The 25,840-nt window shown below is 43.4% G+C and overlaps 1 protein-coding gene across 2 annotated transcripts in view; it reads right to left on the bottom strand.

The window, feature by feature from the left end:
• Nucleotides 1-3,257: 3,257 nt before the first annotated feature.
• The window catches only part of LOC147885703 (copper-transporting ATPase PAA2, chloroplastic), an 87,463-nt gene continuing 64,880 nt past the window's right edge, over nucleotides 3,258-25,840 (bottom strand). Inside the window, exons 16-18 of one of the 2 annotated variants that reach the window (XR_015543390.1) lie at nucleotides 16,310-16,460; nucleotides 3,706-3,874; nucleotides 3,258-3,607 (exon numbers count right to left, since the gene is read on the bottom strand). Coding sequence is in view for 1 of the 2 variants with exons in the window: in XM_087396057.1 (XP_087252183.1) it covers nucleotides 3,786-3,874; nucleotides 16,310-16,460 (240 nt within the window). In the remaining variant the exon portion in view is untranslated. Of the gene's footprint in view, nucleotides 3,875-16,309; nucleotides 16,461-25,840 lie in introns of both variants that reach the window. The other variant, XM_087396057.1, reaches the window with a different exon arrangement.

The raw sequence follows: 25,840 nt of genomic DNA, 5'->3' as shown, positions 1-25,840 counted from the left end.
TATAGGATGCAAATTGAGGGGACCAAGACACTAGTATGAGGGTGATGAGACTCTTCACACTCCTATCTTCACATATATTAAGGAAAATAGAAACTCATACATTGTAATGCTAAACTAGGTTGAGTCCCCCCTCCCCCCCCCCCCCCCCCCCACCTCTTTCTCTTTCTCTCTCTCAAAAACGCCATCCAAATTACCAACATTTATTCCTACCTTCGACTTGTATCAATTCTTTTTGTGCTAATCAGAATAATATTGTACAATGAAGCACATATAGGGTAGCATTGGTGCTATTGTTATTGATGTTTATCCTCATGCATGTCTGCCACATGTCAAAATTTGTGTAAGAATGTTCCTAAATTTAAGGACAACCCTTAGCATTATTCTATATAAACACCCATTAGCTCGTCAGAATTCCCTTTGTTCATAAATAGGAGGTATATTGTTGATCTACTTAATCTCTACACCCTAATAGTTTGACATGTCATTCTCAATAAACAGCTAGGGCTCAGACAATAGCCTCATTCTCACCACTCAAACTCTAACAGATCGACTTGGTTGGCCATGCAAATACAACTTTTGGCTATAGCTCTAGAGGTTTCCATGGCCTAAAAACATCAATCTAGGAAACAAGAAGCAAACAAAGACACGTCCATAGTGGGCAAATATTGTTGAGGCTATTAAAGTTATTAACGAAGGTTTGCTTTAAGATCCAAACTCTAGCCCCAATTAGAGTTTATTTGTAGATGTGATGATATATTTTCTTATCCATACCTTGCGGTATATTTCGTGCATCCCTCCATGCTTGCCTCCCAAAAGAGGCAAGTAAACCCATGTCTTGACAAACACAAGTTCTAGCTATAACCAAAAGTTCTCATGTGCGCATCTCCTTGAAAATGACATGCAAATGCATGAAAGCGGCATTTGGAGGAAGCTGAAGTGATTGGTGCTTGGATGGAAGTGGCAACAAGAAAAGAGTAAGGCTTGCACTAAAAGAGAAGGCTAATAAAAATTTAGTAATAAGTAAAAAGGTTAGAAAATAGGAAACACACCTTACAAAATAAAAAGGATTTATCCCAATATTATCAACCACAATATGGACAAAAACATAACTAGGTGAAATTTGCCATGTCTGCAATTACAATGAAAACATATATCTACACAAATCCTCAAACTCATCCTCTTTTTTTTTTTTTTTAATAGTAGTTTCAACCTTGAGACAACTAACCACAAAGTTGAAAACCATGAACTCCCCCAATAGCAAGGACTTGAAACTAATCCCCATTGATGTCATCAATGCTCAATGGTGGGTGTAGAGCATTGTATAAACATTTTCTCACACACTTTTTTTTTTTTTGGATGAAATCTTTGATTGATTATATTATATGAGTAGCAACCTCAAAATAAGGTGCTACAATTACATCAACTGAAAATTTCAGTATATGCTAAAAAGACCTCATGATCTATGCAGCGGGTCTGCAAGTAATCAAAGAAAGATTGCTGCAGAGAATGCCTAAAAAAGCTAAATAGAGAGAAAGTAGGATCACCAAAGACTTTATAATTCATATATGTCCATAAAGTCCATTATGCCCAGTAGCAAACCCAAATGAAGAAAAGATGAAACTCCGATTTGGATGGATGAAACCCAAATAGCCAGAAGAACTCAAACGAAATAGATGAGAATCTCGCTCACAGGCGCTATCAAAGCAGATCAAAAAACTCATGAGAGCACTAACAATGCCAAAACAAGTAAGGCACAGTCTCCAAAGAAGTAGAACATCTGTGACAAAGTACAGGAGCAATGTGTCGATGAGCTAATAGCTGTCCAAATGAAAACACTCCCAAAAGAACTTGCCAAAAGAAAAGATGTTGCCGAAGCGATACTTTATTGGTCCAAAGTTGTTGTAATCATTTCCTTCACCACTTGGCTAGGCGATACATTTGCCAAACAAAATCACCTCTCTGAAACCCAAGGTTGAGGCAAATGGATTTTATACAATGCAGGTCCAGTAATCTAAGATAGCCTCAAAGGACGAGAAGAGTACCCTCGAGAAGTCAAAGTCCAATCTTACAGCCAGTCCTGGAGTTCCAAAGGAGGAATCGAAACAAAAGGCAAAAGCATAGAAGTAATTTGTCGCCACAAAGAATGATAATGAGAGCCCAATCCATATGTAGTGGCTGCTAGAGAAAAGGGTAGCACAGTACCAGCATCATCTATAACATCAGCAACCAAGGTGATGCCTTTAAACGAGACAAAGTAGGAACGTCGAGGTTCCTATAAAGCCAAGGGAGGTTGAAAGACTTTCGACTAGTGAATGCTTTTAACTCTCAAAGAATTCCCAAGCAAAGATTGCCATCCATTCCATTCTAGATGAGAAAGAACATGCTTCCAATCAAGAAGCAAGCGGGAGACAAAAGGACAGCTAGGCAAAGTGCCATCAATTTAGCCAAAAAAGAAATCCTAGTGATCGAGTTACCAATGATCAAACGCAGAAATACTAATATGAGTGACCAGAGTCGTAATCATAAGAGCCCAAGGTTTTGATCACCTTGCAGAAATTATAGCAACATTTTTCCCTTGTGGGCAAGAATATGCACATGAATATCCATGATGTTCAATCCACCATGCATCTTAGGAGAACAAATGTGATGCATCAAATGCAGCCTGAGACTTTTTCTGCCATGTTTGGATCTTTATAGTAAGGGATTTTAACCCCTTTTGCTAAAAAATATCTTTCTTATTGAGCAGAAAACACAGCACAACATGCATACCTTGGTTGCACAAATCCCAACTCGAGCTATTTGAGAAGATTTGGTGGTCCTAGAGACGAGACTTCTTTTCTCTAGAAGCCTCTTGGATCTCATGACATTTACTTTTCACCTGTTTGGTTGCCTGTGGATAAGACCATTGTCTGATAGGTTACTCCGACCCTTCTTGATCTTTTACGTGTGACCATGAACAATTTTTTTGCTGAACATTTCTTCCTTTTCCCAATGAGCTCTTGGAATACTAGAAGAGAATAAACATTAACTTCAAAAGTCCATCCTACATCTGTAAGGTGCACATAACTCCATCAGAAAGACCAATTGCACTAACCATTGCTTTCGTACAGGGTCATATTTACTGCCAAAGCAAAAATTGAACAAAATTTGACATAGTCCATTGAATGTGAGAATGATGTATAATCATTGTTCATGACCTGAACAAAGCCTCAATAGCATGATGCTCTGCAAAACTATCAAGAATAGAATGGGTAAAAAAATTTGTATTCATTAGTAAGTTCAAATGTCCATTTTACATATGTTAGGTGCAGAGAACCCGATCGGAAAGCCAAGACCCCTAAATATTGTTTCCCTAAGGGTATTATATTTCCTGCCAAAGTAGACATCGAACAAAAATTGATACACTCATTTGTATGTGAGCTGTTGTATGATATTTTCTCATGACTTCAATGCTTTTACAATATTATAATAATGGCCACGCTTATGAAAATGTCCACTATGAGGGCTATACAATCTGCTTTTACATTACTATGGTAATGCCCACGTATGAAAATGTCCATTAAGTGGGCCTACATAATCTGATCTCACAGTGAGCAGAACTTCATAGCTGCAAAACCGGAAGTTTGAGCAAAACAATAAAAACTCTGAACAAGTTATCTGAGCCTGTTGCATTTACATGCATCATAGTAAGATCATCTTCGATACCTTCCATAAGCTCATGAATTGAAGTATATCCACTGTCCAATGTCGCCCAATACAATCCAATCTGTTCGGTAAGTGAAGCTTTAAACATTGTGAGAACGAACAGGAAGACTTACACGCAACAACAAAGAATTTGAGACAACAATGATTGAGCTCATTGCCATCATTGCACCTGCACAAAAGCACCATCAATGTTGATTAGAAAAACCCATCATCCAACACCCCCCCCCCTCCTCTCTCTCTCTCTCTCACACACACACACACACACACACTTTTTTTGGGGTGAAATCTTTGATTGATTATATTATATGAGTAGCAACCTCAAAATAAGGTGCTACACTTACATCAACTAAAAATTTCAGTATATGCCGAAAAGACCTCATGATCTATGCAATGGGTCTACAAGCAATCAAAGAAAGATTACTACAGAGAACGCCTAAAAAAGCCAAACAGAGAGAAAGTAGGATCACCAAAGACTTTACAATTCCTATATATCCATAAAGTCCACAGTGCCCAGTAGCGAACCCAAACAAAGAAAAGATGAAACTCTGGTCTGGATGGATGAAACCCAAATAGCCAAAAGAACTTCAGAAATGGAACAGATGGGAATCTCGCTCGCAGGCGCTGTCGAAGCAAATTAAAAAACTCACGAGAGCACGGACAATGCCAAAACAAGTGAGGCACAATCTCCGAAGAAGCAGAACATCTATGGCAAAGTGCAGGAGCAATGTGTCGATGAGCTAATAGCTGTCCAGATGGAAACACTCCCAAAAGAACTCGCCAAAAGAAAAGCTGTTGCCGAAGTGGTACTTTATATGCCCAAAATTACTGTAATCTTTTCCTCCACCACTTGGCTAGGCGATGCATTCGTCAAATAGAATCACCTCTCTCTAAAACCCAAGGTTGAGGCAAAAGGATTTTATACAATGCAGGTATAGTAATCTGAGATAGCCTCAAAGGACGAGAAGAGGACCCTCGAGAAGTCAAAGTCCAATCTTCCAGCCGGTCCTGGAGTTCCAAAGGACTCACACACTTTTTTTTGTGGGAAGAAATCTTTTATTGCTGTAGAATAATTACATTCATAGTTACTTCAAAAAACGAAGTAGCTACTACTCAACTGAAGATCTCAATATAAGCTGTATATACATCCTGATCAATCAAACGAGTCTGAAGACAATCATAAAATGATTGTTGCAGAGATCGTTTGAAAAAAAGAAAAGATAAAAATAGTGGATCACCAAAGACTCTATGATTTCTGTCCATCCATAAAGTCCATAGGGTCCAATAGCGCACCCATACAAAAAATAAATCAAATCCTTGTCTCTGTGGATGAAAGCCAAACAACCAGAAAAATCAGCCAAAAGTAACAGTAGGAAATCGCTGTCAAAGCCTCTATCTGATGAGAGCAATGAGATCAGAAGTGTTTGGGCATGACAAAAAGATATGAAACACTGATTCAATAGAGTGCTGACATCGGTGACAAACAGCTGAAGCAATATGTCTGTGTGCGAGTAACTTTCCGGATGGAAAAATGCCAAGAAGAACTCGCCATAGGAAAAGCTGTTCTCGTAGAGGGACTTTGTAATGCCAAAGGAGACGCAGCCTTTTTCTCCACCACTTCATTGGGCGATCCATATGCCAAACAGTATTTGCTTTGTGGGAAATCCAAGGCGGAGGTAATAACACTTTATACAGTGATGACACTGTGATATGTGAGAGCTTCAGAGGACGGGCATATAAGGAAGGAGAGCGTAAGATCCAATCCTCAAGCCGATTCTGAAGTTCCAAATGAGGTACCGGCAAGTACGGTTGGAGCATTGCTGAAATTCGATGCCATAAAGGACGATAATGAGCTCCCAAGCCATATTTGCGAGCAGCCATAGAAAAAGATAAGATTGTGCCATCATCCTGAAGTACATCCGCCACAGATGAAATGCCTTTGAAGGAGAGAAAATAAGAACGTCGGGGTTCTTGTATGGCCAAAGGGGGGTGGAAAACTTTAGACCAAAAAATATTCTCTACCCTCAAAGAGTTGCCGGAGAGAGAGTCCCTGCCATGCCATTCCAAATGGGATAGAATATGTTTCCAATCAAGAAGCAGACGAGAGACAAAAGGGCATCCTCTAATCTTGCCTTAGATAGAGCCAAATAAAAAATCCCACTGAGTAAGCTGCCAATGCCCAAAGGCAGATGTATGAAGATGTAATAAGAGAGAGCGGATCATGAAAGCCCAAGGCTGATCTCCTTGCATAAACTGTATCATCATTTTCCCTCTGTGGGCAAGTAAATGCATTTGAATATCGAGAATGTTCAGACCTCCGTGCATCTTGGGAGAACAGAGACGATGCATAGAGTAATTTGAGACTTTTCTTGCCATGTTTTGAACGCCAGAAAATTTCCATGATAGCTGACATAAATGAAACTAGATCTGCCTTAGTGAACATAGTGAGAGGCAGATAAAATTGTATGTATGCTATCAAAATGGATTGTGTGATTCGCAGGCGAACATGTAATGGCCAAGTTGCAAGCTTCCAATATTCAAGTTTTGCCCTTAACTTTGCTAGCACCCAATCAGTTTGTTGTGAGCGGGTGAGTCCCCAGCCTAGAGGATAACCAAGATGTCAAATAAAATGAGAAGCGGGGACAATTTCCCCAGGCCACAGAAGGTTGTGCCATTCCTGTGCATGTAATGGCAGCAATTTTGATTTCTGAAAATTTACCCGAAGGCCAGCAGCCAAACCATATGTGGAAAGAGCATGCATAATCATGGACAAATCAGCCAGAGTATTTTTTGGAGTAAAGAATGAATCATTAGCATATGCCTGAGCAATCCTGCTGCGACTACCAAGAATCTCCAAACCGTGCAACTGATCAGTGTCCAAAAGGTGATCCAAATATTGAAGCAGTGGATGGGTGGCTATGGCAAAAAGTAAAGCACTCAGGGGACATCCTTGCCTGACAGAGCAAGCAAGAGTCCAGGATGGGGAAATATCTCCTGAGAGTATACGGGCAGCTTCACTATCTTGATATAGCCAAGTGATGAGCTGCTGCATTTTTGTGCCAAAACCCAATGCTTGCATAGTCGATGAAATAAAATCCCACTGAACAGTATCAAAGGCTTTGGCAATATCAATTTGCAGTAACAAAACATCCTGCTGTGTATATTTAGCATATTCAATTCCAATGTAGGCATTAGCAATGTTATCGGTGATGTGCCTGCGCGGGACAAAGCCATATTGAGCAGGATGCAACCCATCATGTAAAATCCCCTTTAGCCGATCGACAATCATTTTGGTGGTGACTTTGTAAATTATGGGCATAAGAGTGATAGGTCTCCAATCTGCCAAAGACTCACAAATTTGTTTTTTGGGAAGGAGCTTAACAAGACCTCTCTTCCATGTGTCCGGCATTTTCTGATTTTGCCACGCAGCATTCACCATATATAACAATGAATGCTTCAAAATAGGCCAGTAGGCTAGAAAAAACTCTACTGTTAAACCATCCCATCCAGGGGATTTCCATCTGCCACATGATTTGATCGCATCTGACAGTTCCCTCTCAGTAAAAGGTTCCTCCAATTCCAAAGCTTTAGGAGGGGAAATGATAGGAGAAACATGTTGCAACAGTAAATTTCGTGCAAGCAAAATCTGTTGCGAGAGAGGAGCTGCAGAGCCAAATTGCTGAGAGAAATGATGCACACAAAAGGAAGCAAGCTGTGATCGTGAGGTAGTCCATGATCCATCGGGCATAAGCACTCTGCAAATTTCTGTTTTGATTCTCCTCTGATGTAAACTTTTGAAAAATTCTTTGGAAGAGCAACCTTTATCTGTAAAGGCTCTTGTCTCCCATTTTGCCAGTTTCCTTTGATCATTTAGTTTAAGACAATGTCTGGCCTGGCATAGTGTTGTTTGCTCATGCAAGGACAACGAACGATGATGACTGAGTTCAGTGAGGTCTTGACAAGTAGATTTGGCCTGAGCAATGGTTTCCCTTAGAGTCTTCATGTAAGACTTGCCATAAACTCTAATCACCACTTGCATTTTAGAAATAAAAGTATCCCAGGCACCATCAACATTGAGATGGCTGCTAGAGGAAAGACAATGAGCTGCTTCAGTAACCATTGCCTTGAAATCAGCATGTTGCAAATAACTATTGTTTATGATGAGATGTCTCCTGTGTGGCAATCTATCATCTGGCATGTTATGAAAAGATAACCGTAACCATAGTGGTGCATGGTCTGAATGCACAAAGGCATAGTCAATCCACATTTTGCATGTGAACTCCCCATTTTGTTGGGGAGAAACACTATACCATCGATCCAGACGTGCCTGATAGGCTGAAAGAGCATTATGTTGAAAAGTGTAGCCCGGTGACAAAGGCTGCAATTCCTTCCAAAGGTCAACCAGATCCAGATGCAGAAGTAATTGAGACCATGCATGCCTTTCAGGAGATAACATATGATCATGTCTGGAGGTGTTGTCTCCCTGTTGTGGAGCATTATTGAAATCCCCACATATGTAGGCATGATATCTCCACGGATATTGTTGCATGGCATCCCAAATTGCAGTTCTTTCTCTAGAGGACTGAGGTGCATAAACTGAAGCAAATTCAAACACCTCTCCTCTAATAAGGCATTGGAGAACAAGCCATCTGCCTTTGTTGTCATTTAATGCAATGGCTGGTTGAAGCTCATGTTTGATCAGAAGGACAACCCCTGAGAAAGAGTGCTCCCCAGCATAAAAAATATCATATCCACAGTAGTGTCCTGTCTTGCCTGCATACATATGTTGGTTGTGTTCTTGTAATGCCACTATGTCAGGCTGAAATCTGTTGATGTACAGCCACACAGATTTCCATTTCCTACTGTCACACATGCCCTAGACATTGAGTGTAAAACATTTGATGTGAGCAGTCATATATACAGGTATTTATAGTAATGTAACAACTATGTACAGCAGCAAAATTTATGAGGTCAGCCTTGCATTTCTATCTCAGGGTCAAGACCTCGCGCCTGAGAAGAAGTAGCCGCCTGAGAAGTAGACAGCAAAGCAGCAACCTCTTCTTCAGGGAAGAGTGTTCTGCTGGCTGTTACTGCAGCCCATGTAATCCCAATTCCTGTATTTATCTCTGGGGTATTCCCGCTAGAAGAGGCACCAGTCCAAGTGCGGGGGGGTGGAATTCTTCTAGCAGAAATAACTTTTCTTGGACTCTGCCAGCCATCAGTTGAAGGTTGCTGTCCTTTGGTCGAGGATTGAATAACAGGAGGTGAATGTGATGTGAGATTCCCATTGGGAGCCACTGGAGCTTTGCCTTTATCCTGACTCCCAGCAGACTGTCTACTGCTTTTATTTTTGTTGGCCACTGGAGTAGGAACATCTTTAGTAGGCATGGAAACTGACAAAGTGGCACGAGGCATTTTATGTAGATTCATTGGACACTGTGAAGCCATGTGTCCAAACTTTTTGCATTCAAAACATGCCCCTGTAAATAAACCCCATTTGAGTTTATAAAAAGCACTTCCCATGTTCACATTATTCACCGTGACTGAATAAGAGTCCGGTGTGGGATTATCAGTATCCCAGAGAATGCAAAATTTGTTTGAGTTGCCATTTGGCCGTGGTGGGCAAACCACTTTACCTAAAGATGCTGCAATTTTAGGCAAAAGCGAGGCCATACATTGGGGGAAATCAACAACTTCAACCCAAACCGGGCATCTGTGTCGGATTAAAGCCTGAACGTCCCTTGTGGGAGACCATGGCAAGACATGCACCATTTGCTGCCCAAAAAAAAGGGGTGAGTGTTCCAAAAGCATTTGTCTGTGGATCTCATCCACCATGATAACCTCAAAAAAGCCCCTGGCCGCATAGTGTACTTTCCAAAGGACACACACACACACACATATCCACATAAACATAGGCTTAAAGTGTTTGGATACAAACACCCAATAAAATCAGGAGATGCATTGAGAGACTTTGACATTGGTGGGTGGAAGAGAACTTCCAAGGCATTTAGATATTTATGTCCGCCCCAAGACTGACACACACTAAGAAGTAAATTATTGCCCTGCATGTATAAACCTACAGAAACCTACCACCTAAGAGATACCTATATGTGACTAGCAAGAAAAAATGGACCTAAAATGGCAGAAGATAAAAGCAAAGGTGATCTAAGAGGATGAAAAAATGCACGGGAGGAGCTAAAGCCAAAGTCTAGGAAAGTGACAGCAAAATATGCCATGCAGATGCAAGCAAATGCAAGAAATTATAATGAGAATGGATCAGCATCTTAATTCCACTTGAATGGTTTCATGAAATCAAGAATGAAAAAGTGACAAAACCGAAAAGAAAGAGTCCTCAACCTCAAGAGAATGGGGCTGAGAACATAGACGAGGCATGCAGTGAATTATTTCGGAATATCATTGCCATCTTTGCACCTCAGTGACAGGATGGCTATAGAGTTTGAAAGGAGGGAGATAAACGAGATGTTTCAGAATGAGATTCCAAGATGCTGAAGCAATAATGGTGTTTTTGAAGCTCTACAGGAAGATTGCCTCTTGAGATGTCATCTAGCATTTTAAGCTTCCCCTTTGCCAAAGCAGACTTCTTTTAACCTGCAGCTAGAGGTTGTTTACATAGTATAGACATTAACTTCCCTTTCACAAACTTTAGTCTCACTTTCAGTGATGCATCCCCCACAAATCTGAGCTGAGGAAGTGAAATTCTCTACATGGACCTTTTCTGCTACAGATCTGAATTAAAGAGTCGGCCAAGTATACTCTTTCGGAGCAAGACTATCCTAAGATCAGCAGATAAATCTTTGTGGTTTTTTTTCTGGAGCTTCTCCCTGCACCTCCCAGTAGCTGTCCATCCCTTCCCCTCTCCACGTCCTGTCACCCCCGCCCCATTCACCTCTCCCCACCCTGTTCACCAGCTGCATCCCCGCCTCTGCTCCCTGCACAGCCTGGTAGGGGCTGACGCCAACCCTTTCGGGTCTGACCTGGCTTGCTGCCTGTGCGCCACCCATCCGCCCCTGTCCAACCCTCACTGCTACGCTTCACTCTATTACTTCCGTCACTTCATCCTGCCTCCTTTCTGATCATTTGTGCCTGGTTTTTGCTCTGTCATTGCCTGCTGGAGGCCACCCGTCAGTTTGGAACTTGGACCTTTGAAGCTTCCAAGTGTTACCGCCAGCCCCAGGAGTTCTATTCTAGCCACCCTGTATTGTGACCGGTTTTTGAAGCTGCTGGCAGTTTGTGTGCATGAAGGCCTGATTCTTCTCTGCATTGCTGCAAGCCCTTTTTTGGATCTACTAGCCTTTTCTCAGCCAGCTGGTCAGCCTTATTGGAGCCTCGAACAGTTTCTCTTCTGCCCAGCCCTGGTGGAGTAGAGCCCCATTTTCCATGGCCTGCGTCTTGACTATTTCATCCCTTGGTACCACGGGTTCACAGCTGACGACATTGACATGACGCATTTCCTGGTGATGCTCTGCTTCCAAGGCCTCCCAAAGGGGTACCGACCTATCCCTCCCTCCATCAGGGGCTGTTTTGGCACAGTGGTCCCTACCAGTTTCAGCAACCTCAGTTGTGGCAGACGATGGGGTCCCTCATCTCAAATGGATTGTGAAGGACCATGAGCCTCTTCCAGAGGAGATCCTCCTTGACACACTGACTGAGGTAGACGGTTGAGGTTTCTAGAAGTCAGTGCCTTCGTTGCAGGCAGATGGGCCATCTAGCATGGTCCTGTCCGAAGGGGCAGGGTAGGGCTAACCTCTCCCCCTCATGCTTGTCAGGGGTAGCCAAAAGAGAGTTTCATGCAGATAGAGCACAGTGCCCGTCTAGATAGGAGAAGTTCAAGACCCCCTAGGTGGAGTCTTCCAATGGGGCTTGGACCAGGGTGCCTTTGCTCTTTCTTGCCCAGTTTGTCAAGGTCTGCTGCCCTCTTGCTCCCTTTCTCTTCCTCTTCATGGTAGAGGCTCTAGGTACTTTCTACACTCCTTACAGGCCTCTCGGGAATGAGGTTCCAGATTCGTCAGGAGGAGCTCGTTGATTCAAAGTTCGTAGATGACACAACACTCTATGTAGAGGGAAGGGGGAAAGTACAGAGGGGGTCGGGATAGCTCTAGGGACCTATTGTTTGGCCTCAAGGGCCAAGATCAACTACACAATATTAGTTGGCCTTCTTCTAGCGACTAAGGAGGTTCAAGAGATCCAAGATTTGGGGGCTACAATTGGCTTCCGATGGATCCCGGAAGTACAATGAGATACTTACACAGGTGGACATTGATATTTCAGCAAAGCAACAAATCATCCCAAAGCTAGAGAGTGTGAGGCGCAAGCTTCTATACTGGAGCTCAGCCAAACTCTCACTAGCAAGCAGGGCCCTAGTGGCAAAACAGATTTCTGTTGACTACGGCTTGGTATATTGCCTCTTGTTGGTGCTTTCACAAAGACTGCATCGTTCAGCTCAGGTGCCTAGTGTGCAATTTCTTATGGGTAGTGGAGCTGAAGATGTGGGATATACAAGTAGGGGTCCTCAATGTTTATGCACCGACTACCAACAATGGAGAGAGCCCTTTAGGAGACAGCTCATAGAGAGTATTCCAGACATGGAATCCTCGATTCTTGCAAATGACTTCAACAAACTCGAAGTCCAAGGAGGACAAGCTCCGTGAGTCCTGCTTAGTTACCAGGTCGTCCTCCAAGTGGGGAACATGGGAGCAGTTTATCTTCACCATCAAGGGCCGAACCCTTGATGAGAGGATGAGTTGTCCAAGGTACTAGTGAGTCTCAATTTCTCTTTCGAGCAAGGCTTGCACGATAGGCTCTTGGAGATACTAGACTTAGACCACTAGGTCCTGCATGGAGGTTTTCATTCAGGATTCTACCCGGATGATGATGTTGGACCACATCATATTGCATCTAGAAAAGCCATAACATGGGCTCCACCAGATGAGGTGAGGATTCTACATGCGTTGTTTCAAGAGGAGGCCATTGCATAAATTTAGCGGATGGAGGTTGGATGGTGGGCTAGTTGGATAGCCAATTTCATTCAGCGGGTGCAGCGCAAAGCTCCAATCACAAGCAAAAACTACAAGAGGGGGGGGGGGGGGCGGGGGAGGGAGAGAGAGAGAGAGAGAGAGTTTATTAAAGTCTTCGGAAGACCGATGGGTCTATGAGACTGAGAGTATCCTAATACAAACAAACAGTGAGAGTGGAGCTACAGCATGCACACCAATGCAAATTGCATAAAGCTAGTGCTAAGTACTACATAGTCACGCCAGAGTGATCGACTACACATCAGTATCATCATCATCCTCCTCCTCCTCCTCATCCTCTTCATCATCATCATCATCAGGTCGTCAAGGTGGATGAGAAAACGGAAGCATGAAGTCAGCGATAGAGTGTTGTCGGCTGCTCGCGGGCGTGGTCCTATGTCATCTCTTGGTCATAGCTCTGCGCCTAACAAGGGCTACAGTGACCCATGTCGGTCAAGCCTCGACTCTGAATAGAGAGGGGATATCCCTAAGTGTAGTTTTACCAAGGTCGACCTTCAAATCATAGGACTCACAAAAGGACTGTAGTGCATCAAGGCATCTCTGGAGGCCCCGTGATGATGAAGATAAAAGTGCCACGTCATCTACATATAGCAAATCCGGATCAGCGTGCCAGCAAGACAGCATCCATCCCCCACTAGTGTCCGCATAACTGTCTCAAGCTCGTCAATGTAGAGGCCAAACACGGTGGGTGATAAAGGACACCCTTGTTTGACCCCAATAGTGCTCCTGATCTCATCTGTCCACCCAGACCCTACCCAGACTCAATATACCATCTTCTTCCATGCCCTTGCCTCCTCAATGATACACCTAAGTGTGAGAATGTGATCCATGGTTCCATGATCGTGTCGGAAGAGAGAGAGAGAGAGAGAGAGAGAGAGGCCCTTGTTAGAGTGACAACCTCTAATCTAGCACCCAGACACCTAAGACTAGAGTATTGTAGGTTGGGCCGTGCACGCACATTGGGTGGATGCACATTGAAAATGGTCCGATGAGATCCCTTGATCCATGGAGTCGACTCCCTTAGTAGCCCTAGGAGAAATTGAGCATGCTCGCCTACTTGAGAGGGGCTAGTAGCAAGCTTCGAGAGATCAAGGATGCCATCCCGAAGGCTTGGTGAGAGGGGCTTGGCGCGACCTGGATGCCAAAAAAAAAACTGCTTTGGGTAGTTCTTTAGGACGGGAGTTCCTCTCATAGGCTTCGATCTTCAATAAGACTACGACGAGCCCTACCCGAACTTCTTCAGCTCGGCTTCACCGGGTTACTCTAAATGGAATCAAAGGCAGGGGACAGAGGTGTGGGATACAATGGGATCTTAGACATAGTGGAGTGGTAGAGGATCAGAGTAATTGGCCAGTCGGAGGGAGTTGGACAATCGACCCCAAAACCTTTTATATATGGGCAGGCTCACTCTAGCTAGTGCCTCTGGTAATGATGGCAGACCGGTGCGGTGGGTTTCGACCATCAAGGATAGGTTACTTGGAGCAAGTGGAGAAAGTACCCTCCTTCTCCTACACCACATATGTTGGTAGATGGCTTCAGCTAACCGTGTCAGCGTGAACCTCATCATATGGGCGGAGCACTAGCGATCAGCAGGTGCCTTCTCTTGTCCTACAATCTCCATAATGAGATGCCATATTTTGCCTGAATGCTGGGTGCTCCACACATGCTTTAGCCATCATTCTTTTGTAAAAAGAGAAGAATCTTACAAGTATCCTCTGTCTTATGCATCTAGGCATATGTTACCTAGCAAGTTCAAGTACGAAACAGAGGAGAAGGATTAGCACTGTCAACACTACTTAATGGGAAGAATATTCACTGTGTTGGTGAAGAAGCTTTGCAAAATGGACCCAATCTTTCTTGGAATTCAATTCTTGATATCAAAGTAGTAAAGAAAGGAGCTGCTGCTTGAAAAATGCCTTGCTTGAGTTTGGGCAGCAAGATATGATGTCCCCACCAACACTCACCAATGCTCCTATATTATGCTATCTAAAACATTACATTTCTCATTCCCCTCAAATGCTACAAAGCGAGAAAGAAAAAGGAGAAGAAATTTTAGCGACCATTATATATACCCTATTTGAGATTTGTAATGTATGAATTCTTCGCTGACATCACAAAGAAGGAAGGGATACAGACAGCTTAAAGTTGTCATGATGAACTTTGTGGAGACACTTTGCTGTGGATTATACTACTAAGAAGGTTTTCATATACATAAGTTATGTTTGGCCCACCATATTTGGAAAACCTAACTTGCAGACAGTAGACATCTAACATGAACTAAAGATTATGCACAAGTGGGGAAGAAGTGCTGTACACGAGATTTGATGGAAGTTCTCACCTCCATAAGATTTAAGGGGTTAGAAAAGGTTTGTAGGGTTCAAAAGGAGGTTAGTGTTAAGAAATCTAGAGTTGCAGGGTTTAGGAAGAGTTTAAGGGTTGAGAATGAGTTGGAGGGTTGAGAAATGGAGAGCTAGACTCCTTCACGGATCAACGGGATAAGGCTGGAGAAGTCTAAGTAGGGTTCCAAGGATTGCAAGGGTAGATCTAAGAAAGGGGGAGTAAGGGGCAAGGCAGGGAAAAGGAGAGGGCGAGAATAAGGGAGATGAGGAGGAGGAAGGAAGAAGGGTTGGAAGTGCAAGGGTATGGGTTGCAATGCTTGGAGATGTTGCAAGCATAAGAGCACGCTAGTGCACATTTATAGTGTGATGGAGCATGAAGACAAGTAGATCAGGCACATGGACACAAAAGTGAACCGAACACAAAGCCCCAAAGAGTGCACTGTGCAAGATTCATTCCATTAGGAGATATGTAAATTTACATAAGTTTTAGGATTCTCAAGTCCAAGTAGAAATTCTAGAAAGAGAAAATTTAGATCCTTCATTGAAACACATCCAGCACAAGAGGAGGTTGTACTCCTCACAGGAGACCATTGATGACCAAGCAAATGGAGGTATATGGCCAAAGGGCTGACAAAGAAGAGACCTCAGATAAGCATAGTTTTTAAACACTTCGATACACCATCCAAGATAACAATAATTCTACAGAATCAACCCTCCTACAAAACACGTTCCCTGGTGCGTATGCATTCAAAATAAAGGCATTACAAGGCCTTGCAAATTGTAACACAAACTAGGATGTCAATTTTCAGGAATCACTGCAACCAACATGGGGGGCATCACCATCACACTTTTCTACATGAAATGAAAACTATAAATTAATTGAGCTCCGAGAGCCCTCGTGATATGTACATTAGCATTACTGAAGATTGCACAGCTTTTAATTTCTAACTAGAATGCAAGGCAGATGTCAAAAATGGCCATGAAGGAATTCAGGCTAGCAAAAACTTCAGAATAAAAAGAAAGACTTGAGGTGAAAACTTGAGGTGAATAAAAAGATAGCCTTGAGGTGAAGAAACTCTAAAGGAAGTAAGTCACCTACATTATATATTCCATTTTGCTTATAGATATCCAATTAAAACATGTCCACACATCAATGTCTCTTTGAGGCCACAATATGCAGTTGTGTATACATCAGCAAATGGGACGAACTCTTACCAGCCACCGATGGAGTCATAATAAAATCAAAATTTGGCAGGAGAGCACCAGCAGCAAGAGGTATAGTTACAGCATTGTAAGCCAAAGCCCATACAAGGTTCTGCTGTACTTTGCTAATGGTTGCTCGTGAAAGCTCTATAACTTCAAGCACCTACCCAACAATACATACACATTAAACAGGGTTTATTATTTACAATACTAGCACGTTCACCACCAAACCATAAGCACATTTCTAAAACCAGAAAAACAACAGTCAGAAAGACATAACACCCACCTATTCATCTCGCTGGAATTTATGAATACAAATAAAAGGTAATGGAAATCGTAGAGATTCAGGATCCCCGAAACAACAAATAAAAGGTAATGGAAATCGTAGAGGTTCAGTATCCCCGAACAACATTTAAAAAACGAAACAAAACTAGGAGACAGAGTCTAGTAGTAGACATTCCAATATTCAGTTCAGCATGATTGCGAAAGCCTCATTGAAAATATCAAGAGCGAGGCTCAATCCATACCAAACACTTTCCACCTGCCTAGGGAGTTTTTTCCCTTTTCTTTTCCAAATGAAAAAGAATTCTATTAAGCATGATATAACCAACCATGAATGTGAAACTCAAGAAGCTAATACATCATGCAAAGCATGGAAACTTAAAGTGTCTATGCCCCATGCACAATAGTTAGCAACCATGATTGTGGATGAAAATACCACAATAAACCAAAGGGATACTCACAAAAGAAAGAAGTGGCTCTCCAATCGCCAAGAAAGAACCTGCAGATCTAGAGTTCCCTTGCATCCTAGATCAAATGGCGCTCAGGTATGCACCGTGTCTGTTTAAATGCTAGTGGGTGTATGAGATGGGTGCACTTTATACCATCTAACACATCCGTACATCTGGCCCTCCAAATGTGCCAAGCAGTGATACTAGCAACAATCTCCCAACTCGTGCCAACAAGGTCTGTATTGGGAAACAAGAAGAGTGTCCAAAAAGCAAAACTGAACAAGACGGTGCTGAGAGCTGATAGCAAAAAAATCATGTTGGCTCTCATATATAAAATCTGAGGTTCTGTCAAGGAAAGCCAAGCAACTCAATGCCAAGTATTGAGCAAAGCGATAGAGGAGAATCACTCCAAAGGAAGTTCTCATAGGCCTCTTTCACTGGGCAATACAGCCAAGTGAGTGGCACCAACATGAACAAACAAACCAGATTGTGGCTAAGAACACATGATGAACAATAATCACTCTAGGGTCAAGATCCAGACCTGGGAAAAAGAAAGCTTCCTGCCAAAGCTCTCCAACACTTGAGCACACAGCTGCCTAGAGCAGCTATCAATCCCAACCTAGCAGCACAAGTACCTGATTGAAATGCCATTCTGTACCCAAGAAAATCTGATGTCCGCTCCCCAATCCAGAGAAGGCTCATCGCTGATCCAGAAACCATTAGAAACCTGGGCTCCTGCGACAAGACAAAAGGTATCCAGGGCCAAACTAAAAGAGATGAAAGTTTGCAGTGTGATGCATCCAAATGAAACACAATGTCATCAGCAAGCTCACTATCTATGAGCTCCTCATCTTGCCTGATGGGGGGATGTATAAAGCCTGCCTGCGTGTCATGAAGCCAAAGACTGAGTACCTTAGCCAAGCTTTTATAATATGTGCCTAAAATTGTAATTGGTCCACTAAGTGAAGAGACCCTTAAGAATTGAGGCAGGCATAAAAGCAAAGTCCCAAATGCCCTAGAGAGATGATGTGACATGGTCACCAATATCATTCCAAATGGAAATAAAAAAGGAAGAGGTGAACTCATTTGAGGCCAGCATACTTTCCTTTATGTAGGGCAACTAAAGCATCAATGAATTTTGCATTTGTGAAAGGTGCACCAAGTGACATTCTCATGAAAGGAGTCGCTAATGGCGAAAATTGTGCGAATAACAAGAAAGTGGTCCAAAGTGGAAACCCTTGGTGCAATACAAATAGTGAATCTTTATCCAAACCCCAATTACCAACAAAGAACCTATAAGGCTAAATCCGATCATGGATGGGTGGATGGGCCTCATATGTCCCCCATTTTTGACTAGGAGAATAGGTGGCATATCTAATCCTCAATCGTCAACATAGAGCCTATCAAGACTCAATCTAATCATGGATGGGACTTATATCTATTTGACTAGGAGAATAGGAGTGTTATGCTCTAGTTGAGGTAACATGACCTTGGAACACTCAGTTGGCATTCTCCTTTAAAGAACCAACTTACGTAATATATTTTTTGTGCTTTATTTATATGGTCAAAGGAGTCAATGTTAAGTGCACCAACTTAAGGAAAGTGACTAGGGGCAATTGATTTCAAAGTATCCCAAGAGAGGGGTAAAATGGTGCATTTAGTGAGGGCTCAAATTTGTGACATGTGGCAGGAACCATGTAGGGAACTGAGGGCTCTAGAAAGGCATGCAGGATGCAAAATGAACGGAATGTCTATCGAGCTTGCTTCCAGAGGTTGGCTGGGTGGATAGTTTGTGTGCCATCACCCGTGATAGTCTTTGTTTGGTTGCTTGTTCATTTCATTTGGTATCAGAGCTTGCTGTAGATATCATGTCCGGATGAATCGCCCAAAGGAACGGCTGTCCGCTTGCTCCAAGCTAGGGGGTAACTTGCTCAATTGTTCCACTAATCAATCAGCCAGTGTTCCAAAAGAGACGTACAGGACCAAGGAGGGCGCCCGAGTGTCTAGCCACTGCAAGCAAGAGGCACCGTTCTTTGGACGACAGGAGGGCTCGCGACTTGTGGTTTGGGTGTTTAGTGAGAAATTGAAAAAGAGGCGTTTCAATTGCACTATGGGTAAAAATCCATATGCGAACAGGGTCCAGCTAGAGCTACATATTGCATGGGCATTTAGATGGAAATCTAACGGGCTGACCACGAATTGCTAGAGGCCATGATTCTTTTGTGGAGGGCCCACGAGCTGGTGACGATTAGGAAGGGTTGGTGTTTTATTTTAGTCTTTCTGTGTCAGGCTTCAATTAGTAGCCTTGACATAGCTCTCGCAAGGTTCTTGGTGGACCAGAGAGCAAAGGTTTTTTGGGTACCACGGGTGTGTTGGCTGACCACACGGAGCTTACAGACCCATGATTTCAATTGTTACAGACTAGTCACGAACTGGGCGTGGAAGCTAAGCTGCTTCACCACGTTTTGTCATCTATCTACGTGTGGTTTCGTGAGGGTTTGGTTGGAGGTCGTGAACTGACAGGTTAAGACAGGCTGGTCATTGGGTGAGGAACCCCAATTGTTGTGGGTATTGGGCTGGTTTACAAGGTGTCTTGACGACACACCATGGGGAAATAACTTGGTTCACCACATAGAGCTTCGACAGATGCTTGCAGGCTGTTTGGGAGAGCTGATCGTGGCCAATGATTGTGATTCGCCTTGAAGAGGGTGCCAAGCGGGACGTATGTACACTTTAAGTCAAAGATTGTTCCACAAAGAGTTCGTTTCATCACACATTGTGTAGAACACTAGGGCTGCTTGCACCTTATAAAGAAGTGACATATGGTACAGGAGGTAGAAAAGCATCTAGCGTAGAAGGGTGGAGAAGCATAAACAAACCATGGGGCATCTTATCCCTTTCTTTCTTTGATTGATTTATATTGCAGTTATATTTCAGTCTTGCAGCTGCGAATATTTTGGACAGATTTTAGATGTTTGAAGTTATGCCTGTATAGACAGATTGTGCTAGTTGGTATATACCGGTTAGCTGTTGCTTTGAGCATTTGGAGTTCACAGTTTGTAATTGGAGATTGAGATTTCCAGTTGTAAATTTAGTTTAGGTAGTTTATTTATTTTTTTAAAAACCCATCTTTCGACCTAAGACTCTATCTATAAAGGCAAAGCTATAGCAATGGAGGTTGAAGAAGAGGCCTCAAGGGTGATCCTGTAGAATTGGGAGTCCGGCTGACCCAGTAGGTGTCGCATCCAACGGCCCACACATTATCAAGTAGGATTGCTTTACTTGAGGATGCTTTACAACAGATTCTAGCTCAGCAATTGCAAGCAAACTTAGAGCGATCCGAACTTAGAAAAAATGGTTCACAGTATGTCTGCAAGATCATCTCGAGCGGATAAAGGAAAAGCTCCAACGGAGTTGAAACCAATGTTCATACGGTCAAGCCTAGGAGGGCTAAGATACCTAATATTGCCAATTATAGGCTAGAAAAGTATTCTGGTCCGACGATTGACCATAGCTCTGATGTCATAGAAGCCTGGTTCTATAAATGGGAAGAGGCTTTTGCCATTTGTGAAATCAAGAATGACATGAAGAAAATCCGCGAGGCCACGCATATGTTTAATGAGGCAGCGGATAGATGGTGGATTAAACAACAAAGGGATGGTGTGGCATCCACTACCTCAAGAAAGAATTTACAATACATTTCTTAGCTTCTGACAAAGTATCCCAAGCTTGGAATCAGTATAGAAACCTTCGTCAGAGAACACAAACACTTTAGATGGAGCAATCACCACAGCCTTGAACTATAAGGATGCAAAAGGGAGCAAGTCAAGTGGGTTTTTGCAGGCTGGGACTCGGTATGAGTACCCGAAAAAGAGTGGGTTTAAGAAGAGGTGGGTTGTAAAGGGAAGTATCTCACAGCCTAGTGGCCAAGCCAAGCAGGCAAAGCCAACTGAGGCTCCTTCAAAACCAAGTACCACCATAGGGGTGCAAAGAAAAGTAACTCCAATGGCAGCCTAGGCTTAGTCAAAATCGTCTTTGATTCCCAAACAAAAAGAGAAAGCGAGGAGAGAAGGCTTGTGCTTTGGATGCCTTCAGACACCGGCTCTCTCTCTGCATATGCCTTGATCATTTCTGGGCTGCTGACTAGGGTTTTGGGCTCTTCATGCATGCCTAACTACCTCAATCTCTTGACTTTCCACTCCTTCTCCCTAGCCACTCTGACTGCATCCTCGAAGCTATCGATATTCCTCAGCTCCACCTTCAAATGGAGTGAAGGCTTCAAGCCTGAAATGACGCGGTCTCTCTTTATCATCTAAGGAGGCACCTCCGGCACAAGAGCTTCACACCAGACACCCCATAATCACCCAAACTGAATTAGGTACTGGTCTACCTCCTGCTCCTCCTCCTGTCTCACTTTGGACAGCTCTTTCCAAACTTCATTAGGGCTCCTGGATTGTGCAAACCGTGCAAGGAAAGCTGCTCTCACCACTGTATACTCAGGATTTTGCTGCTCAGGATGAGCAGTCTTGAAGGTAGCAACTTGAGTCTATAGCCATGCTTTTGCATCTCCCTGCAAGCAATAATTCATGATCTGAAACAAAATCTCAAGGGTTGCCCTATCTTTCAGAAGTGTTGTAAATTCAATCCTTTCCAGGAATCTGGTTACATTTTCATATGGCAGTCCCCAAAAATCTGGAAAGTCCTGTGCCATCTCTCTCAGCTCTTCAACACTACAACTGACTGCACAGCTTCACACTTGTAAACTGAAGTGCACAGTCCTCCGTGGAGGCACCAAAACGTGAATGGACAAAAGCAGTAGAGCCTAAGCCGCCTTCACAGCCACCCTCATCCACATTTAAATCAAGTGAACAACACCATTAGATGGTAAAAGGCTTTCATTGAAACTCCTTGTCTCTACACACCTCCGGATACAACTCATACTCTGGCCACATTTCCACTGAAAGCTTAAAAAAACTCAAAAAGAACCTAGTGGATTAAGACAAGCTCTCCTACAGACTCAGATCAAGCTCAGAAAACAAATAGATGACCCATGAAACATAAATTCATCTATATCAGTGTACTCCACAACTACAACTATTCACTATGCAACACCATTTAAAGCCTTCACACATCTCATATATAAGCTGTTTGCTATCCATGAGCTCTCATCAAAATTCTTTGAGTCTGGAGTGAACCAAGCTCTCCTACAATAGCTTGCTATCCTTTGAGTTCATCACAGCCAGTACTACATCTTCTTTCCTGCCTTCTCATTTATCCACTGAATTGCCAGCAATCCATTGGCAATATTATTTACCACTCACACGCTCCTTATGGACTCACGGAAGTTTGAGGTGCACTAAGCTCCCATATCACAGCTCGCCACCCTTGGAGATCTTGATATCCCGCCTAGCAAGGCCTCTCTGCTTGGGCATCTCCCTTGCTTCGTATCAAGTATAGAACCTCACAAGTTATTGATAAAGTATCCAAACTAAGAAACGAGCCACCAAGTCATCAACCTCCTCCTCTCTTCTCAGTCTGCAAATCTTGCTCAATCATTTCCTCCTTCTATCCAATCCTGAACCCACTTGATTCACGTTTTGCCACGCTGCACCATCTACATGGTGATACAATGCAAAAGAGCTCCTCTGATTATGAAAGTGAACAAAAAGAAACATCCTCACAGAATCATTCGAGCATCACGAATGTGAAGGCGAACAAGAGATGGACTTTCCTCTCCATTCTATACCGACATCCTCTTTCTCACAAGCTAAGGCACCGAGTTTGAGTTTCCAGCAGCACTAGCATAGCATAACTGTTTGTGAGGTGCCCTTCGTGCTTTGCCATCTCCTTCTTCACTAGGTTCCCCAGCAGCTCGCTATCTTGGAGTTCCCACTAGCCATGGTCTCTGCAGCTAGCACCCGGTACCCGCCCAACCAAAGGCCTTTCTGCCCTCGGCCTCAAAGCAGTTGCGTACCCATTCGACACCTTCAGCCAGCTCATACTCTCGCCTGCACCACCCCCGCTTCCGTCTATCCTTCACACAATGATACTCCTTCATAGTTTCTCTCATGCTCACATTGTATGCCCTCCATCGTCTCCTGTACTCCCAACCCACACAATCGTCAAGCCACACCAATTCCAGCAGCTCCCGCGTATAGCTCTGACGATCTCCTCGTGTTGGATAGTAGTGAGGCGCTCCCACAGTCGCCCTCTTCCTCTAACAAGAGCCACATGCATAGTCGAGATCACCACTTCTCCTGCTCACGGAGCATACATCCTATCATTTGAGATCCTCCCAGCCGCATCGTAAGCTAAATCCCATAGCTCCCTCTAAGGCAACAATGGACCTCCTCTGCTCACGGTTCTCCTTCCCTCCACTACGAGCCTCTTCTGCTCACCACAGAGCACACACCCTCTGTCGTCCAAGATCCTCCCAGAGCTCCATTTATCCAAGGGACTCCTCGCCTGTGTTGTGGCAACGCCCCCCACTCTCCAAACTCTCCCTCCAACGTATATTCTCGGCTTCCCTCCAGAACCATGCCCAGTGTAATCACGTCGCCACAGCTGCCCTCTTGAGGTACCTGCTAGCTCATCATCTAAAAGTATTCCCCTTCCATCACGTAGCCACGTTGCATGCATACCTTTCTTGATTATAGCCACGTCACCTTTCGTTAGCCACCTCATGCTTACATTTTACCACTCTCAAAGTTCCCCCCAAATTCATACACCAAAGCACTTAAAGCACATATTCCAACCTTAGGCTCACCTTTTCCCTTCCACATACACTTCCATCAAAGCCTTTAAAGCTGGATTGCCACATATAACCACACATCCATGACGCCCACACTAAGTACATGAGAGCTCCCATGTCTTCACCACAATACGGAATTGCACTCATGACACTATGAACACTTGGTAAAGGACTACTATGACGGACATTTGTCACCCACGATAAACACCGTCACACTGGATACCACGCTGTTCTCGAAAGGTGCTTACACAAGATCTGATTGAATGCCATCAAGCACACACACAAGTTGAACATCACACATGTACATATGTACAAGACGAGTTTGGGGTTTCCAAAAACTTCACACATCCTTTAGCAACCCCCCTCTTCTGCTGTGACATTCATGTCCAGCAGCTAAAAGAAAAACAAATCAGCAGACCGCCTGAATCAAAAACAGAATGAGTTTGTACTCTATGCATGTGCTTTTCTTTTCCTAGATCAAAAGGATAACTTTGAACCCTCCACTGCCAGATATGCATAATCCACCATCCCCTTGGATCAAAAGGAATCAACAACACACCAAATCGATATAGCCAGCAGCTCCTTCCACATACCCACACCCTCACTAAGCCTCCAGGATCCCATAGCTTATCCCACCAAGACATCACACAACTCCACTGGCTATTAGCCATCACACTTGTATCATGAGTCTTGCTCAGCTTCACATGAGCCACATCTTTTGAGGTCACTACCTCACACAGAGATCTCTCGGGAACAACCAGCCCATAATTAGTGATTAGGGACTTCTCAACAAACTATATTGCCTCAACCTTGTAAGTTGCAAAACTTAGCCCATCACATGAATTATCAAGATCACCGAGGAGCAAACAAACATCCTTCCCACCTGAAGAATGCTCAAACATATGAGCACACTCTTTGCTATGCATCCTGTCCTCACTGACATTTTCATTTTCTGAACAGTCATAAGAAGTATATATTTTCTTGTCATTACCAACCACACACAATCCATGAGGGTATCATCAAGTAAAGCATCTAGCTGATCATCAACCACACTGTCACTACCATTTTGGTCAACATGCATACTCGTGTTTACATTCTTTTTCGAAGAGATCAATGCTAACATATCATCTAGTGCATCATTAAGAATGCAATCCAGCTCATGATCTGAATCACCATCATCCTGTAAACACTGAATCCTAACCTCATCATACACATTAAAGTCCGCATGCACACAATCAACATTAGCTGGTCCCACCCAAACTAAGAGTTTTGACTGCAAGTCTTTTACTTTATCAGTAATAGCCACATCAGCTTCATCACTGTCAGACATGATTGAGCTCTCATCTTCACTGCTAGTTTCACCTTTCTCTTCCTCACTTGTTGAATCTGAAATCTTAGCCTCTTCGGTATGCACAATCACAGTGTCAACCACAAACTGATTCCCTTTAGCCATGTACTCCTTCCAAGCCTTGTCTTCAAGTGGCTACATAACTGCTGCAACATGACCAGCCATCATATGCACATCATCACACAACACTGCAGCATGATCATCATCTACCACTACACACACAGACTTATCCTTAGTTGCCTTAATGGGCTCTCAACCTTTCTACCACCTGTGGCAGCAACCCCTTCTCGCAGGCTCTCCTCTGCCACCTCACACAGATCTGGTTGAGCAACACCCTCCTCCATAGCAACTGACAAGCCTCCATTCATGATAAGTATAATGATTTCCAGCTCCCCTACATCATCAATACTATATGCATCCGGTTCCTTCAGCAGTGAAGACAACTGACTCTCTTCCTCTGATGAGATGCTCTCTTCCTCTGTCTCACTTTCTGTATCTTCGTATGTGACTGTCTCCTCAGGTTCCTCTTCCGATTCCAGCCTACAGCTCATATTACACTGCATGGGTACAGACATAATCTCTGGTATGGTCTCCATTCTGATCAGGCTAATTGCCTTTCCTTTCCCCTTATCCTCCCATTTCATACCACTAGTAGAGAGCTGATTCAGATATTTCACCTCTATACTATAGTCGCTTGATCTATCATTTGTTCT

This window comes from Dipteris shenzhenensis, chromosome 25, assembly GCF_047967505.1.
Source record: "Dipteris shenzhenensis isolate YYH24624 ecotype China chromosome 25, Dip_SZ_1.0, whole genome shotgun sequence".
Taxonomy (NCBI): Eukaryota; Viridiplantae; Streptophyta; class Polypodiopsida; order Gleicheniales; family Dipteridaceae; genus Dipteris; species Dipteris shenzhenensis.
The sequence above is the reverse complement of the archived record's forward strand: the minus strand, read 5'-3'. Positions and strand labels throughout refer to the sequence as shown.